The sequence below is a fragment of the Mandrillus leucophaeus genome, unplaced genomic scaffold (genome assembly GCF_000951045.1).
Source record: "Mandrillus leucophaeus isolate KB7577 unplaced genomic scaffold, Mleu.le_1.0 Scaffold551, whole genome shotgun sequence".
Classification (NCBI taxonomy): Eukaryota; Metazoa; Chordata; class Mammalia; order Primates; family Cercopithecidae; genus Mandrillus; species Mandrillus leucophaeus.
This window is the reverse complement of record NW_012105931.1, coordinates 374,418-390,405: the sequence shown is the minus strand read 5'-3', so window position 1 is coordinate 390,405 and position 15,988 is coordinate 374,418. Positions and strand designations below refer to the sequence as shown.

The window sequence follows — 15,988 nt, the reverse complement described above, 5'->3', positions numbered from 1 at the left end:
AAAAAAAAAAAAAAAAAAAAAAGAGGGTTGACCCAAGAGAGGAGTCATTGTGGAGACCAAAGCAACTCCATCTTGCATACTAATCCACCATGTTGGCTTCTGATTAACCCCAGATCCAGGAAGGCCACTGAGATTTCCACTTTATCTACTGTTCCTTGTGCATATATTTACCATAAATCTCACACAGCCTCTGTGTTATCATCCTTCAATGTTCAACACATCGCATCAGAGTCGCCCTTTCCCTATAGAATATAAGCTCTGGGTCTGGGGGCTAATAGTGTGGGGATCCACCATCTTGTCTAGCCACCACCTGAGACACAGATGTGGCTTCTACTCGTATGTCCCTATTAAATGTTTTTCTCTGAGAAACTAGATTTGTCAGCCTCTTTCTTCCTTGGACTTTTAAGGGTAGATTTGCATAGACCCCACACACCGTGGGACAGACATGAGGCATGCTGGCCTAGGAGGACACTTTGGAAGGGAAGAGAGGGCAGAATTCCTGGCAACAGCCCCCCACACTGGGCCAGGCAGGGTCTTACCTGAAGCCAGGACGCGCAGGGTCTTGGCCACGCCCCCCCAGGGCGCACCCAGTGACACGAAGGCCCGGATATACTTGTCCTTCCAGGCCTGCGGCTGCCGCTGCAGAAAGTAGAGCGTGTACATGTTGCCCATACTATGGGCAACCAGCACCACGGGGCCCCCATACAGCTGGTACATCTCCTCGATCATCTCGCGGAGGGCCAGGAAGTAAGGCCCGTTTTCATCTGCAGGCCAGAGCCAGGCAGGGGTCAGGCGGGAAGGGTCCTGGAGCCCGAACCACTGAGCTTTTCTCAGGCCAGACACAAGATGAGAGGGGAGGGGAGGGTGCTCACATTCAAACGGAGTGGTCTGGGTCCCCCTGCCTTCCATGAAGGGAGGAAGCCTTATATTTCTCCCCAGGGCTCAGAGGCCCAGAGGTCCCAGGGTGGGAAATGGAGGACAGGATAAGACTGACCAAGGGTGGTGGCTGTGACCACTAGACTGGATGCCAGAGGCCCAGGGACAGGGGACAGCCAAGGACAAGGGGAGAGCCCAAGACCTGTGGTGCCCATGATCACCTCGCCCCTACCTCCCGAGACTTCAGGGAGGGAACGAGAGTGCCTGCTTACTTGGGGCTCGGCGCCAGTCATAGGGAGCCCCTCGGACATCCTCACCCCGTGTGTAGCCCCAGCCCACAAGGCTCTCCACCATGGTGTGGAAATAGGAACCTGTAGACAGAAATACAGAGGATAAGAAAAGATATAGCTAGTGCCGGCCACCTACACTATGCCCAGCATGGAGACTGTGAGAGTCGGCAGGTCCCTGGAAGAATGCTACAGGGCTCTGTGCCGACGCTGATCAGAGACAGCTCACAGGCTGTCTGTACAAACCAGCAGAGTTCCTCCAGCTCCAGCTCGAGTCCAGCAGAACCCCCATCCCAGCTCCTGGAGGCCTTGAGTGAGGGCTACATACCCACGCTGCTTTTGCTGGGGTCCAGGAACTCCAGTGAGAAGGTCTTCCCAAAGCCAGGGACACGTACATCCACACCATCAGGAAACTGGGTGGCCCTGGATGTTTTGTTGTAAACCAGCCTGTTGTGAGAGGATATCGAGCCAGTGACCCAGAGGGGACACGGAGCTTGGTGTGTCCCAACAGTGCATCATGTCCTGAGTCATACTCCCTTCCCATGCCCAGGTTTAGTCAGATGGATAGGAGAGACCAAAAAGTAACAAAGCAGGTTGATAAAGCACAGATGTCCTATAATCCCAGCACTTTGGGAGGCTGAGGCGGACAGATCACCTGAGGTCAGGAGTTTGAAACCAGCCTGGCCAATGTGGTGAAACCCCGTCTCTACTAAAAATACAAAAATTGTCCAGATGCAGTGGCTCAGGTCTGTTAATCCCAGCACTTTGGGAGGCTGAGGCTGGCAGGTCACCTGAGGTCAGGAGTTTGAGACCAGCCTGACCAACATGGCGAAACCCCGTCTCTACTAAAGATACAAAATTAGCCAGGTGTGGTGGCAGGCTACTGTAATCCCAGCTGCTCAGGAGGCTGAGGCAGGACAATCGCTTGAACCCAGGAGGCAGAGGTTGCAGTGAGCCAAGATCACGCCATTGCACTCGAGCCTGGGCGACAGAGCAAGACTCCGTCTCAAAAAAAAAAAAAAAAAAAGCACAGATCAGAGTAATTACATTCAAACAAGAACCTCACCAACACATACTTACTCCAAACACTGACCCCAGGACCCCTGTCAAAACAACGTTCCCCTCTCCCCCGTGACCCTACCCTAGAATGAGGGTCTTGGACCTGGCTGGGAGAAGGAGGCAGCAGTCCTGGTTCTGCTGTGAACTTCACACTGGACCCCAAGAGGCAGTCCACCCTCTTTCAGCTTCCCATCGCTTCATCTCCTTGCATCCAGCTCCTGCCACCCAACATATCCCAGGCAAAGGAGATGGTGAGTGCAGTACACAACAGAACCAGACAAGGGCCGGGTGCAGTGGCTGACACCTGTAGTTCCAACACTTTGCAAGGCCAAGGTGGGAGGAATACTTGAGGCCAGGAGTTCAAGGCCAGCCTGGGCAATATAGTGAGGCCTTGTTGCTACTAAAAATAAAAAATTAGCCAGGCATGGTGGTGCAGGCCTGTGGTCGCAGCTACTTGGAAGGCTGAGGCAGGAGGATGACTTGCAGCTGGGATATTGAGGCTGTAGTGAGCCATGATCATGCCACTACACACCAGTCTGGGCAGGAAAGTAAGACCCTGTCTCATAAAAACAAAATCAAAAACAAAAAAACCACTAGGCCAGGTGCAGTGGCTCACGCCTATAATCTCGGCATTTTGGGAGGCCGAGGCAGGTAGATCACTTGAGGTCAGGAGTTCGAGACCAGCCTGGCCAACATGGTGAAACCCCATCTCTATTAAAAACACAAAAATTAACCAGGTATGGTGACGTGAACCTGTCATCCCAGTTACTCGGGAGGCTGAGGCAGGGGAATTGCTTGAGCCTGGGAGGCAGAGGTGCAGTGAGCCGAGATCGTGCCACTGTACTCCAGCCTGGGCAATAAGAGCGAAACTCCATCTCAAAAACAAAAAAAACAAAAAAAAACCCCTAGAAAGGCACCATGCCTCAGGGCTGCTATGTGGGTGGGTAGGCAGACAGAAGGGGCAAGGCCCAGAGAAATGATGGGAGCTGGTGGGGAGAGACAGGGGGAAGGCCTTGTGTGGCCCCAGGTAGGTATAATTGGGTCCCACTTCCTCTGGGCATTGGACACAGCAGCCAGTCAACCTCCAAACACATCCTGCATGGAGGAAGGGAATGAACCACGCTCCTATGACCCCCTGGCACCCCAGGGCTGTATCACCTGTCAGACTGCAACCACAAGGCCCAGGGCTTGCCCAGCAAATTCCTAAGCGCCATGACATAGGACATAGACCACCAGCTACTGACTTGAGATCCCTAACAGCCCTTTCTTAGTTTTCTTTCTTCTTCTTTTTTGAGACAGGGTCTCACTCTGTCCAGGTTGCAGTGCAGTGAGGGCATCATAGCTCACTGTAGCCATAACCTCCTGGGCTCAAGTGATCCTCTTACCTCATCCTCCTGAATAGCTAGGCAGGCACCACCGTGCCTGGCTTATTTATTTATTTATTTGTTTATTTATTTTGTAGGGATAGGGCCACACTATGCTGCTCATGCTGGTCTCAAACTCCTGGGCTCAAGTGATCCTCCTGCCTCAGCCTCCCAAAGCACTAGGATTACAGGCATGAGCCACTGCACCCGGCCTATTAGTTTTCTGGAACTGTGCAATAAATTACCGCAGACTCAGCAACTTCTAACACCACACACATTATCTCATAGTTTCTGTAGCTGCAGTGCCAAACAGAACCAGACAGGACAGACCCCACCTCAGGCCTAAGTACACGGCTATGGCACCATATCCTGTGGGAAGAGGGTTGTCAAGGCCTGAATAAATGATGGGAACAGGGCGAGGGGCAGACGGACACCTTATACCAGAAGAAAAGCCTTATGCCTTTGTGCTAGGCCGGGAACCTTGCTCTGGCCTCACCTCACACTGAAGAGGTAAATGTGCCCCCCAAAACACAGGAACCTGGAGTTTCTGGTGGTTCTGAGTTCCACTTGTCCCCTTAGATATCAACCACAGAAAGCTGACAGGATCCCCACAACTGACCCAGATAACAGGTCCTAGAGGCCCATGCTCCCCAGAGGAATTCGTAGATTATCCCAATGACCACACAGCAAAGTAGCTTGTTGCTACTAAAAATAAAAAATTATCAAACAGCAAAATGCAGAAAACTGTTCTGGAAAGCCAAAGCAGTTCTGTCTGGGTGAAAATCTAAACAGGTCAGAGAAGCAGTGAAGGCAGACATACCCCTCTTGGTATCAGCTGGCACTCCAACTGGCAACACCTGAGGCCGTGTCCCCAGTATAAAAATAGAAATGCACATCAACAGTCCAGAAATAACCCCGGTCACACAACACACAGAGGAGGAAGGAGTCAACAAAATGGGCATCACAAACAGCCAGCAGGCCAGGGCGCCTGGAGGAGCAGCTAGAAAGTCTCTGGGAAAAACTTTTTTTTTTTTTTTTTTTGAGACAGTCTCATTCTGTCACCCAGGCTAGAGTGCAGTGGCCCGATCTCTGCTCACTGCAACCTCTGCCTCCCAAGTTGAAGTGATTCTCCTGTCTCAGCCTCCCGAGTAGCTGGGATTACAGGTGTGTACCACCACGCCCAGCTAATTTTTGTATTTTCTTTTTTTTTTTTTTGAGACAGAGTCTTGTACTGTCCCCTGGGCTGGAGTGTAATGGCACAATCTCAGTTGACTGCAACCTTCACCTCCCAGGTTCAAGCGATTCTGTCTCAGCCTCCTGAGTAGCTGGGATTACAGGCGTGAACCACTATGCCCAGTCTTAATTTTTGTATTTTTAGTAGAGACAGGGTTTCACTGTGTTGGCCAGGTTGGTCTCGAACTCCTGACCTCATGATCTGCCCACCTCAGCCTCCCAAAGTGCTGGGATTACAGGCATGAGCCACTGCACCCGACCGGGAAAACTTTTAATTTGGGAGACTCCATTCAGCTCAAACATGTATCGCGCACCAACTGTGTTTCTGGTTCTACTGCTATAAAGATAAAACAGAGACTCCCTCCCTTCACGGAGCTCAGCCTGGGAGGGAACCTCAGCTCAGAGCCACACATTCTGGGTTTGAATTCTGATTCTACCACTTATTAGCTGAGTGAGCACAGGTAATCACTGTAACCTCGTTGAGCTTCCAGATTTCCCAGCTGTAAAGCAGGTTTAAAAACCACCTGTTGGCAAGTAACACTGGTGAAAAACAAAAAAAACAAAAAAACCACCACCTATTTCAAAATGGGGTTGCTGTAAGACTAAACGAAAGTAAGTATATAAAATGTGTAGTGCCTGTGTAATTTGGGGAAATATGCCTGGAGACAAATTTGGGCACGTGATGACATTTAGAGGAAACAAGCACGGGGCCTGGGAGGAGGAGAGGCAAACCTCTCTGGGGAGTCAAAAGGGAGCCATCACAAAGGGACCAGGGTCAGGTTGATTTGTTGTTGTTGTTGTTGTTTTGAGACAGGGTCTTGCTCTGCCGCCCAGACTGGAGTACAGTAGTGTGATCTCTGCTCACTGCAACCTCTGCCTCTCTGGCTCAAGCAATTCTCCTGCCTCAGCCCCCTAAGTAGCTGGGACTACAGGTGCATGCCCAGCTAATCTTTTTGTAATTTTGGAAGAGATGGGGTTTTACCATGTTGCCCAGGCAGGTCTTCAACTCGTGAGCTCAGGTGATCTGCTTGCCTCAGCCTCCCAAAGTGATGGGATTATAGGAGAGCCACAGTGCCTGGCCTAGGGTCATGTTTTAAAGGGTGAATGGAAGCACATTTATCAGGCAAAGGGTATAGAAATAGATTCCAGGCCAAAAGAACAGCGGGTGCAAAGACATGGCGTGTCCCAAGAAGAACAAGCAGCTGGAGACATAGGGGAGGCCAAGTCACAGACAAGGAAAGGGGTGGGGGCCATGCCAAGGCTCTGAATAGTGGCTGGGGCACAGAAATTTTGTGTAGGCAGGTGCAGTGGCTCATGCCTGTAATCCCAGCACTTTGGGAGGCCAAGGTGGGCAGACCACTTGAGCTCAGGAGTTCGAGACCAGCATGGCCAACATGGTGAAACACCATCTCCACTAAAAATACAAAAAAATTAGCCAGGCATGGTGGTGGGCGCCTACAGTCCCAGCTACTTGGGAGGCTGAGGCACAAGAGTTGCTTGAACCTGGGAGGTGGAGGTTGCAGTGAGCCAAGAAGGCGCCAGCCTGAGTGACACAGCGAGACTCCGTCCCAAAATAAAAGAAAAAAAAAATTGTGTGTAGGCATGAGAGGCCAGGGCTGGAGAGCAGAAGAACAAGGGTAGCTGGAAGGGAAAGTTAGTTCTGCCTGGGAGTGCAGAGGTGGTGCCGACCAGACCAGACCGAGGACCTGGGGAAGGAGAGAGGTCAGTGACCTCGAGATGAGGATAGAAGAAACAGGCTCTGGAGGCCTCTCAGGCCTGTTGGTAAGCAGCACCCCCGCTGTGTGCCCCAGCCCCCACCTGATATTGTCAATCCAGCAGTCAATGATGACAGGCAGCAGCAGTTCCAGGTTCAGCCAGATTGTGAAGTAGCTTTCAGTCTTCTTGGAGCAGAGGTAGTGCACCACTGTCGGCTTATCCAGTTTGGCTTCCAGCTGGTTCCCCAAATCACCAGGGACTGCAGGGGGCACAGGACATGTGTGAGCCCTTGCCCCGGCAGGTTCAAGACTCCCAAGAACTTTGATGTCTGCAGCAGACCCCCTGAAGAGCCACAGATACTATGGCAGACCTGTGCAGTTCCACACCTCAAATTAAAGCACAGTGCCAGTGGCAGGAAATTCAGAGCAGGGACCTTGACTCAAAGGCCAGGGAACCATTTTTGTGCAGAAAAGCTGCTACTGCTGTGTAGTGCAGAGATGCCTGTGGGGGGCTTGGGAGAGGCCTGACATGTTTGGGGAAGGGCCCTAACACTGTCTCCAACTCCAGATAAAGTAAGTCTCCTAGATATTCACTGGAACATCCTCCTGGGCCATTCAGATTATTGGAAAGGGGTTTAAGGTAAAGTCACTCCCCATGCTAGGCCTCTGTTTCCATATCTGTTAAATGAGATTTTGGTCTGAATCACCCCCAGCAAACACAGACACACCTTTACACATAGTTTCTATGGTTAATGGACCCAGATGGGAGCTGTGTCTGGGAGGAGGGGCTTGGAGACCCCTTTGCATTCCAGAACCTCCAAAGTTTGGCCAAGGTCCTATCATTAGATATATACCCTTGAGGTGGGGTATGATGGCTCATGCCTGTAATCCCAGCACTTTGGGAGGTGAGGAGGTGAGTGGATCATTTGTGGTCAGGAGTTCAAGACCAGCCTGGCAGGCCGGGCACAGTAGCTCACACCTGTAATCCCAGCACTTTGGGAGGCCGAGGTGGGTGGATCACGAGGTCAGGAGATAGAGACCATCCTGGCCAACATGGTGAAACCCCGTCTCTACTAAAAATATAAAAATTAGCCGGGTGTGGTGGCGCGCACCTGTAATGCCAGCTACTCAGGAGGCTGAGGCAGGAGAATCGCTTGAACCTGGGAGTCGGAGGTTACAGTGAGCCAAGATCACCACTGCACTCCAGCCTAGCAATAGAATGAGACCCCGTCTCTAAAAAAAAAAAAAAAAAAGACCAGCCTGGCCAACATGGTGAAAGCCCATCTCTACTAAAAATACAAAAAATCACCTTGGCGTGGTAGCACATGCCTGTAATCCCAGCTACTCGGGAGGCTGAGACAGGAGAATTGCTTGAACCCAAGAGGAGAGGTTGCAGTGAGCTCGTGCCATTGCACTCCAGCCTGGGCGACAGAGCAAGACCCGGTCTCAAAAAAAAAAAAAAAAAAAAGATATATACACTGGGGGCTTGAACCCAAAGTCTTCCACCCATAGCTATCCCAGGCTACAGAGAAGACAGGGTCCTGTTCACCGTGAGAGAGGAAGAAGGAAACAGAACAGAGCTCTTGGCCACTTGGCTAAAATTCAACCAAAGTATCCAGGATAGGCTTGTGGGAGGGAAATGAACAGAAACATAGCTGAGAGAAGCTTACACTGGCACCCGCCAGCCTAACAAGGGCCCAGGCCTTACTAAAGGCCAGAGTCCAGTAAGGTGCCAGAGAACAGATCATTTGGAGGGCCCTGGCATGGCTGGGAGCCCATGTTGGAAACAGCCACCCTGAACCAGCACCATTATCACCACAGTCCAGGCCCTTGGGTGACTTCTCTCCATCCCAGCCAGCCCGTTCAGTCTACTCAGAACTCTGGGGCCCTGGTGACACCCATATCCCTCCCCACTGCTTCAAAGCCCTTCACAGTTTCGTTACTCCCAGTGACCTTTCAGGCCTCACCTGCCCCCACATGCCATGCTCTCACCACTTCCCAAACACATCCCCGTTTAGGGTCCACAATCATCTAGTGAAAACCAGCACTGGGCTCTCCTGGACATTCACTGGGCACTGACTGTAAATCCAGCCCTGCATAGGGCACGCCCTCCCTGGGCACCATCCCAGTGTCTTCAGGGTGCCATGAGAGGCAGGGGTGGCACCTGCCTTCACCTCCCCTCATGGTATGGGTGCAGAGGTGGGGAGTCCCCATCACGATAGCCTCTGGATGACATGTCTGTAGACTGGGCAGGGCAGGGCGAAGACCCTGGTCACTGTCTCTACCAAACGGGAAATGGCTAAAAGAGGAAGTCACCAGATCTGCTTTGCTCAGATGCTCCTTGCCCTGGTCAGGCTGTGTGGCCTCTAAAAATAGCAGTGGCCACTTCCTGAGCCCCTCTGTGCCTGGAACCAGGACAAGAGCCATCTGCATGCCTTTCACCTCAAGTAACACTGGGAGGGGACAGCCTTACTCTTCCACTTAACAGATGAGGAGACTGAGGCTGCAAGAGGTGGAAATGGCCTTGCCATTTCCTTCCCCTTGCCCAGGGTCTTCTGTATCACATCTCTCCGGCCTCTCTTTCCTCCACCACCATTTCAGGACCCACCCCTAGAGGATTCTGGTCCTCTGACAGTCAAGGTCAGATCCCTGCTCTGTGCCCAGGAGCTGCTTGTCCAACTGCCCACCACGATGTCTCCCAGGGCTAAGGCCAGCAGCCTCCCTCCCTGAGAAGCTGGGCAGGTTAGGACTCCTGCTTCTCTGTGATTCTGGGTGGGGTCTGAGGCTCTTCTGCTGTGACCTAGAATAAACAGACTGACTGAATTGATGAGTGTGGTTAGCATTAATCCAGGCAAAATGGCTGTGTGCCAGCCACAGACCACGTGTTTCCCAATGCCATGCCCCTCAGCCTCAGAAATCTGCAGGCCCACCCAAGACTCCCTGAGGCCCTCAAGATAAAGTCCAGATGACCTAAACAGTCACAATGCCTGTGCAGTCCACTCCTCCCCTGACTCGATCCCAGGCAGCCTGAGATGCTCACCTCTCTCCCCCTGCCCAGTACTCTCTCCTGGCCTTAGCTCCAGCTATATACTCCAGGAAGCCTTACTTGACACCCACCCATCTGCTGGGTTGGTGGATTCTCTGTGCTTGCCCCACACAGGCTTCCTCTCTGGGGATCATTGTTATTGCTATCCTGCAAGCTTTGGGGAGGCAGGGCCAAGTCTGCCCAAATCCCATGGTGAACCTGGGCCTAGAATCCCCCTGGAGCATTTCCTGGCTGGGAACTCCTGGTGGGGCCTGCCTGGCACCACCCTGCCTGCCAACTCTACCCTTCTGTGATTTGCATTGTACCCATTTAAAGTACTCTCAGCAGAAAGAGCACGGAGATCACGCTGCACTAGACTCCACTTGTAACTCATGCCTCGGATGCCTCTGCTTTCAGGAATCCTGGCTGGCCACAGACACGCCAGCTGTGGATGGGAGTGACAGCCTGAATGAGGCACCCAAGACCCCTAGACAGAGGTCTCATCCCTGCCCATCCCCACAAGGAAATACTGTGGCCGCTGTAGAATTGCCAGGGTTGTGATCAAGGAGCGGCGTGGGCAGGGGAGGTCACCCAGCCTCGACATAGTCTAGTCCAAGCATGTGTGGCAGGGTAAGAATACAAGCACGTTGCCTGACACAGGTTCATGGCCATTGCCCCAACCCTTTCCCCCGACTTCAGCGTCTTCAGTTTCCCTTAGGCCTTTTCCCTCAGGAAATGCCACACATCTGATAAGTTGTGGGAGTTGGTGGCCAGCTAGGAGAGCAATCCTTTCCCTAAGGAGGTTCCCTTCAGTAATGACTTCTGGTATATGTGGCATTGGAAGGGTCGAGGGTGACAGCCTTCTAGCCAGGCCCACGTCGATGCAGAGGTCAACTCAGGAGCCACTCTACACAACCCCACCAGCCCTCAGGAGTGGGGCTGAAGCACCTGTCTTTCCAGCTAAAAAATGGGGTAAGGGGAGGCAAGGCTTGGGAATGATGCAGACAAGTGGAACTATGAATAACCAGATGGTAACTCACCCACTCACCCCCATTTTCTACCAGGGCAGGAGGTGGGGAGCTGACCACACCCGGCCTAGCATGGCGGGAGGTGGGCCGGCAGATCTAGATCACCTAAGTGACAAGACAGACACCAATACGCTCCCCCATTTCGTGACTGGAACAGATGCAGACCGGGAAGGTAGCCCCGCCCGCGGCCCGTCCCGCCCGACCGACTGACCCACCACGAGACCCATGCCTCACCCAGCACCACTGGGGGATGACGTCCGGCCGGGAGCGCTGGGTCTGCGAGCAGCATTAGCAGCAGCAAGAGGAACAGGAGGCCATCCGGGAGCAGCCCCACACGGTAGGGGCGGAGGTGGAGGCCCATGGTGTACGACGGTCGCTGCAGGTCCAGGCTGCAGGTTCAGCTCTCTGGGCTCTCGCCTAGGCGGGGGCGGTGGCGACGCACTTAACCCCGCCGCCCGCATCCCCCGCATCCTCCCGGCCAATCAGAGCCCTCCTCCCGCAAACGGCCTGCCAATAGGGACTCGCCGCCATATACGTCCCTCCCAGTCAGGGCTCACCGCCCTGCGCTTGCCCAACCCCCTGCTCCCGGGACCACGCTGCGCGCCGAGCGCATCGATAGATCGAGGTACTTACCGCCTGGCTCCGGGCTCTCAGCCGCCCACCCGGGGACCCACCTCGCCGCTGCTGTGTACCCCGCCCAGCCCTGAGTACCCGAAATCCGCGCTGCGCAGCCCTCACCTGGCGACGCCCTGACCTGGAGGATCTGGAACGAACAAGACAGGGAGAGGATAAGGGGTGCAGCGCTCGCTGCTGCTGAGCGACCCCGGTTAAAGCAAGAAGAGGGGAAGTGAGTGCCTGACAGTTCTTGGGCCTCAGGTGACCAGGAGCTGACCAGGACCTTTGTGCAACCCGCACACCAATTCTTAACACACCCTGCCCCGAGGGCACCTGGGTTCGGCCAGTCAGCCCCTGTAACTCTGCCCCGGGGTTACAGATGCGGAGGGAACCGGGAGAGGCCAGGTCAGCATGTTCAGTTCCCAAGAGTGGGGTTAATCTGTTCGTTTTGGGGGCGCAGAGTGCAGCGTCACCCCGCTAGTCCGGGTAGTTCGGGCGCGGGGTTGGGAGTGGGCTTCAGCCTCGATCCTGCGCCATGGGCCATCAGCAAGTTCGCCTGTAGAGCAGGAGAGGCATCGGGAGCTCGTGATCCCTCTCCACTCACGCAAACCTGGGGAACCGGAGAGGACACAGACTCCCTGCGCCAGGAAGCAGGGGCAAACAGAGTGGACAAAGACCTGACAGCCGGCACCATAGGTCACTGTGGGATAGAGAGACGAGAGTATTTGGGAAATAGAGGTCTTGATCCTTCCCACACACACCCCTTCGAAGGGGCAGCTGCGCCCTGGTCATCCCATCTGGTCCCAATAAATTTGTCCTGCCACTTCCTTCCTTCTTCTTGGTAAGCAGCTGACCTGGCTATGAAGCCACGATCTTGCCCTGCCCTTCTCGAGTTCTTATAATGAAACATGTTGGTGACTGGGCTACCACTATCCTCCCTCTTTCTTTTTTCATTCTTTATTTTATTTTACTTTATTTTGAGACAGGGTCTGTCTGTCACCCAAGCTGAAGTACAGTGGCGCAATCACGGCTCATTGCATCCTTGACTTCTCAGGCTCAAGCGATCCTTCCCACCTCAGCCTCCTGAGTAGCTGAGACTACAGGTGTACACCCCCACTCAGCTAGTTTTTTTATTTTTTGTAGAGTTGGGGGTCTCACTATGTTGCCCAGGCCAGTCTTGAACTCTTGGCCTTAAGTAATCCACCTGCTTCACCCTCCCAAAGTGCTGAGATTACAGGTGTGTGCCACTGTGCCCAGCCCCACCCTCTCTTAAGGTCCAGCCATCTCCCCCTAAGGCCCTGGCTCAGGATTCCCAAAGCCCCTTCCTCCCCCACCTTCACCCAACAGAAGATCGGTGAAGACCCATCTGGTGAAATCCCAGCGTGGGAGACCATAGAGACTCTTCTGCAGGCCTAGGGACAGGCAGGAGTCCAGTCAAAGGTTAAGTGGAGGAAGGGAAAGATCAAGAGGTGCTGGGCCACCTTGGACTCTGGCCACAGTCTAAATGTCTTGCCAGCCCAGCAGCATCCAGGGTCCCATGTCATGGGCCCCTGGAAGCGTAGCCCTGTCCTCAAGAGGGGTTCCCTGGTGCTTCACCCCCACAGGCCCTGCATGTGTTAGGAACCACAGCCATTAGGGGCAGAATGGCAAGGCCCAGTCAGCAATGACCCATGCTGGCACTGTGGAGAAGAGTCAGAAGGTGAGGTCCTCCCTTTTCACAATGACTCTGCCATCCACCTGATCCCCCAGGCTGCAGACTTGGCATCATCCTGAGCTCTGGATGCCTCCATGCTTCTCAGAACCACAACTCAGGTGGTCATAAGGGCTAGCCAGCTCTACCCTTCCCAAACCACACTACCCTATTCCCACAACAGCCTCATCACTGATGTCCCAATGCATACCCTCGTTCCTGTGGGTCGTTCTCCACATGCCAGGCTGACACTGTTTTTTTTTTTTTTAGAGACAGAGTCTTGCTCTGTCACCCAGGCTGGAGTGCAGTGGTGCGATCCCAGCTCACTGCAACCTCTGCCTCCCGGATTCAAGCGATTCTCCTGCCTCAGCCTCCAGAGTAGCTGGGATTACAGGCACCCGCCACCACGCCCAGCTAATTTTTGTATTTTTTAGTAGAGACAGGGTTTCGCCATGTTGGCCAGGCTGGTCTTGAACTCCTGAACCCAGGTGATCCGCCCACCTAGGTCTCCCAAAGTGCTGGGATTACAGATGTGAGCCACCAGGCCCGGCCCTGATTTTTTTTGAAATCTTGCTCAAATTACTATCTCAAATTGTATGGTTTGCCCTACAAACCATAAATTCTCATTGGATGGCTTTTATTTAATCCTATATATCGGGACTTTGCAGTCTGACTCTGGCATAACATTAGGTGACAAGAAAGTCAAAATATTCCAAAACAATGTTTCTTTGCCATACTTTGAAATGGCCCTGCACAACTGTCCTTTGTGGAGGAAAATTTGCATCTGTAAAGAATTTCTATTGGCCTGGCACGGTGACTCACGCCTATAATCCCAGCACTTTGGGAGGCGGGTGGATCACGAGGTCAGGAGATTGAAACCATCCTGGCTAACACCGTGAAACCCCATCTCTAATAAAAATACAAAAAATTAGCCGGGCGTGGTGGCGGGCACCTGTAGTCCCAGCTACTTGGGAGGCTGAGGCAGGAGAATGGCGTGAACCTGGGGGGCGGAGCTTGCAGTGAGGCGAGATGGCGCCACTGTAAGGGAGGAGATTACCCCTCATATCATCTTATGCCCAATTTCTGCCTCCAAAGAAAGAAGAAGTAAAAACTAAAAGGCAGAAATGAAATCCACAGGCAGACAGCCCGGCGCCGTACCCTGGGCCTGGTGGTTAAAGATCGACCCCTGACCTAATTGGTTCTGTTATCTGTAGATGACAGACATTGTATAGGAATGCACTGTGAAAATCCCTATCTTGTTTTGTTCCGATCTAATTAACAGTGCATGCAGCCCCCAGTCACGTACCCCCTGCTTGCTCACTCAATCACGACCCTCTCACGTGCACCCCCTTAGAGTTGTGAGCCCTTAAAAGGGACAGGAATTGCTCACTCGGGGAACTCGGCTCTCGAGACAGAAGTCTTGCCGATGCCCCCGGCCAAATAAACCCCTTCCTTCTTTAACTCGGTGTCTGAGGAGTTTTGTCTGCCGCTGGTCCTGCTACAACTGCACTCCAGCCTAGGCGACAGAGTGAGACTCCGTCTCAAAAAAAAAAAAAAAAGAAATTATATTAACATAGCTAGTTCTTTTTCTTCCAGGCCCTCCCAATCCTGAAAAGATTAAGAGTCTAGCAACTTTTAAAGGTCTGATCATCTGAGGTCAGGAGTTTGAAACTAGCCTGGCGGCCAACATGGCGAAACCCATCTCTACAAAAATAGAGAAATTAGCTGGCCATGGTGGCGGGCACCTGTAGTCTCAGCTACTCAGGAGGCTGAGGCAGGAGAATCACTTGAACCTGGGAGGCGGAGGTTGCAATGAGCCAAGATCATGTCACTGCACTCCAGCCTGGGAGACAGAGCAAGACTCCATCTAAAAAAAAAGTGTCCAAATATTTTACAGAGTTTGACTCTTTTCTACAGAATAAATCCGGAGACTGAGGAGCCAGTCCAGTTGTGGTATCTTCCTTGGGTGAGCACACAGCCAACACCCTTCACCCCTCCTGCTACTGGGCCCTTTGCACTCCCTCTCGCTGTCCTAAGCTCCAAGCTCCTGTACCAGAACTAGGTGGATCCTGGGCTTGAGGCAACCAAACTAAGACCAGGGCTTCCAGGCTCATTTGGTGGCCAAAGCTGAGTCCATTTAGAGGCCGGTGGCATCTCCCTAAAGCTCATGGCTCAGCAGGTCCCCATTCCTCTGCAGCCAGTCTCCCTGCAGCCAGGAGAGGCCTAACACTGATCCAGCCACAACAGAACCCTGGAGGCAAGGAGCCCAGAACAGAGATCATGCCGCTGCACTCCAGCCTGGGCGACAGAGGGAAACTCCGTTTCAATAAAATAATATAAAATAAAAGGCTGGGCACGGTGGCTCACACCTGTAATCCTAGCACTTTGGGAGGCTGAGGCGGGCAGATTGCCTGAGTTCAGAAGTTTAAGACCAGCCTGCGCAACGTAGGGAAACCCTGTCTCTACTAAAAATACAAAAAATTAGCCAGGCGTGGTAGTGCACGCCTGTAATCTCAGCTACTCAGGAGGCTGAGGCAGGAGAATCGCTTGAACCCGGGAGGCGGAGGTTGCAGTGAGCCAAGATCCTGCCACTGCACTCCAGCCTGGTTGACACAGCAAGACTCTGTCTCAAAAAAATAAAATAAAATAAAGCAAAATAAAATAGGCCAGGCGCAGTGGCTCACGCCTGTAATCCCAGCACTTTGGGAGGTGGAGGCGGGCAGATCACCTGAGGTCAGGAGTTTGAAATCAGCCTGGCTAACATGGTGAAACCCCGTCTCTACTAAAAATACAAAAATTAGCCGGGCGTGGTGGCGGGCGCTTGTAATCCCAGCTACTCAGGAGACTGAGGTAGGAGAATGGCCTGAACCCAGGAGGCGGAAGTTGCAGTGAGCCGAGATCGCGCCATTGCACTCCAGCCTGGGAGACAAGAGCAAAACTCCGTCTCAAAATAAAATAAAAATAAAAATAAAGCCAGAGGGTATTGGCCTGATGGGGGCATCGAGGGGACCCCTTTGTCACCACTGTCCTGGTGCTTTGCTCGACCTCGCGCGCACGCCCCTCCCCCTCCGCTTCTAGCAACGGAGTCAGCGCGCC

The 15,988-nt window shown here is 53.1% G+C and overlaps 1 protein-coding gene across 3 annotated transcripts in view; it reads right to left on the bottom strand.

Annotated features, from left to right (window-relative positions):
• Positions 1 to 15,772, bottom strand: part of PLA2G15 (phospholipase A2, group XV) — a 21,498-nt gene extending 5,726 nt beyond the window's left edge. Inside the window, exons 1-6 of one of the 3 annotated variants that reach the window (XM_011997987.1) lie at positions 15,762 to 15,772; positions 10,822 to 10,990; positions 6,638 to 6,794; positions 1,492 to 1,610; positions 1,149 to 1,247; positions 540 to 824 (exon numbers count right to left, since the gene is read on the bottom strand). In XM_011997987.1, the coding sequence (XP_011853377.1) occupies positions 540 to 824; positions 1,149 to 1,247; positions 1,492 to 1,610; positions 6,638 to 6,794; positions 10,822 to 10,948 (787 nt within the window). In that variant the 5' untranslated portion in view covers positions 10,949 to 10,990; positions 15,762 to 15,772. Of the gene's footprint in view, positions 1 to 539; positions 825 to 1,148; positions 1,248 to 1,491; positions 1,611 to 6,637; positions 6,795 to 10,821; positions 11,095 to 15,761 lie in introns of those variants that run through there. The other 2 variants (XM_011997986.1, XM_011997988.1) reach the window with 2 other exon arrangements.
• Between the last annotated feature and the right edge of the window lie 216 nt (positions 15,773 to 15,988).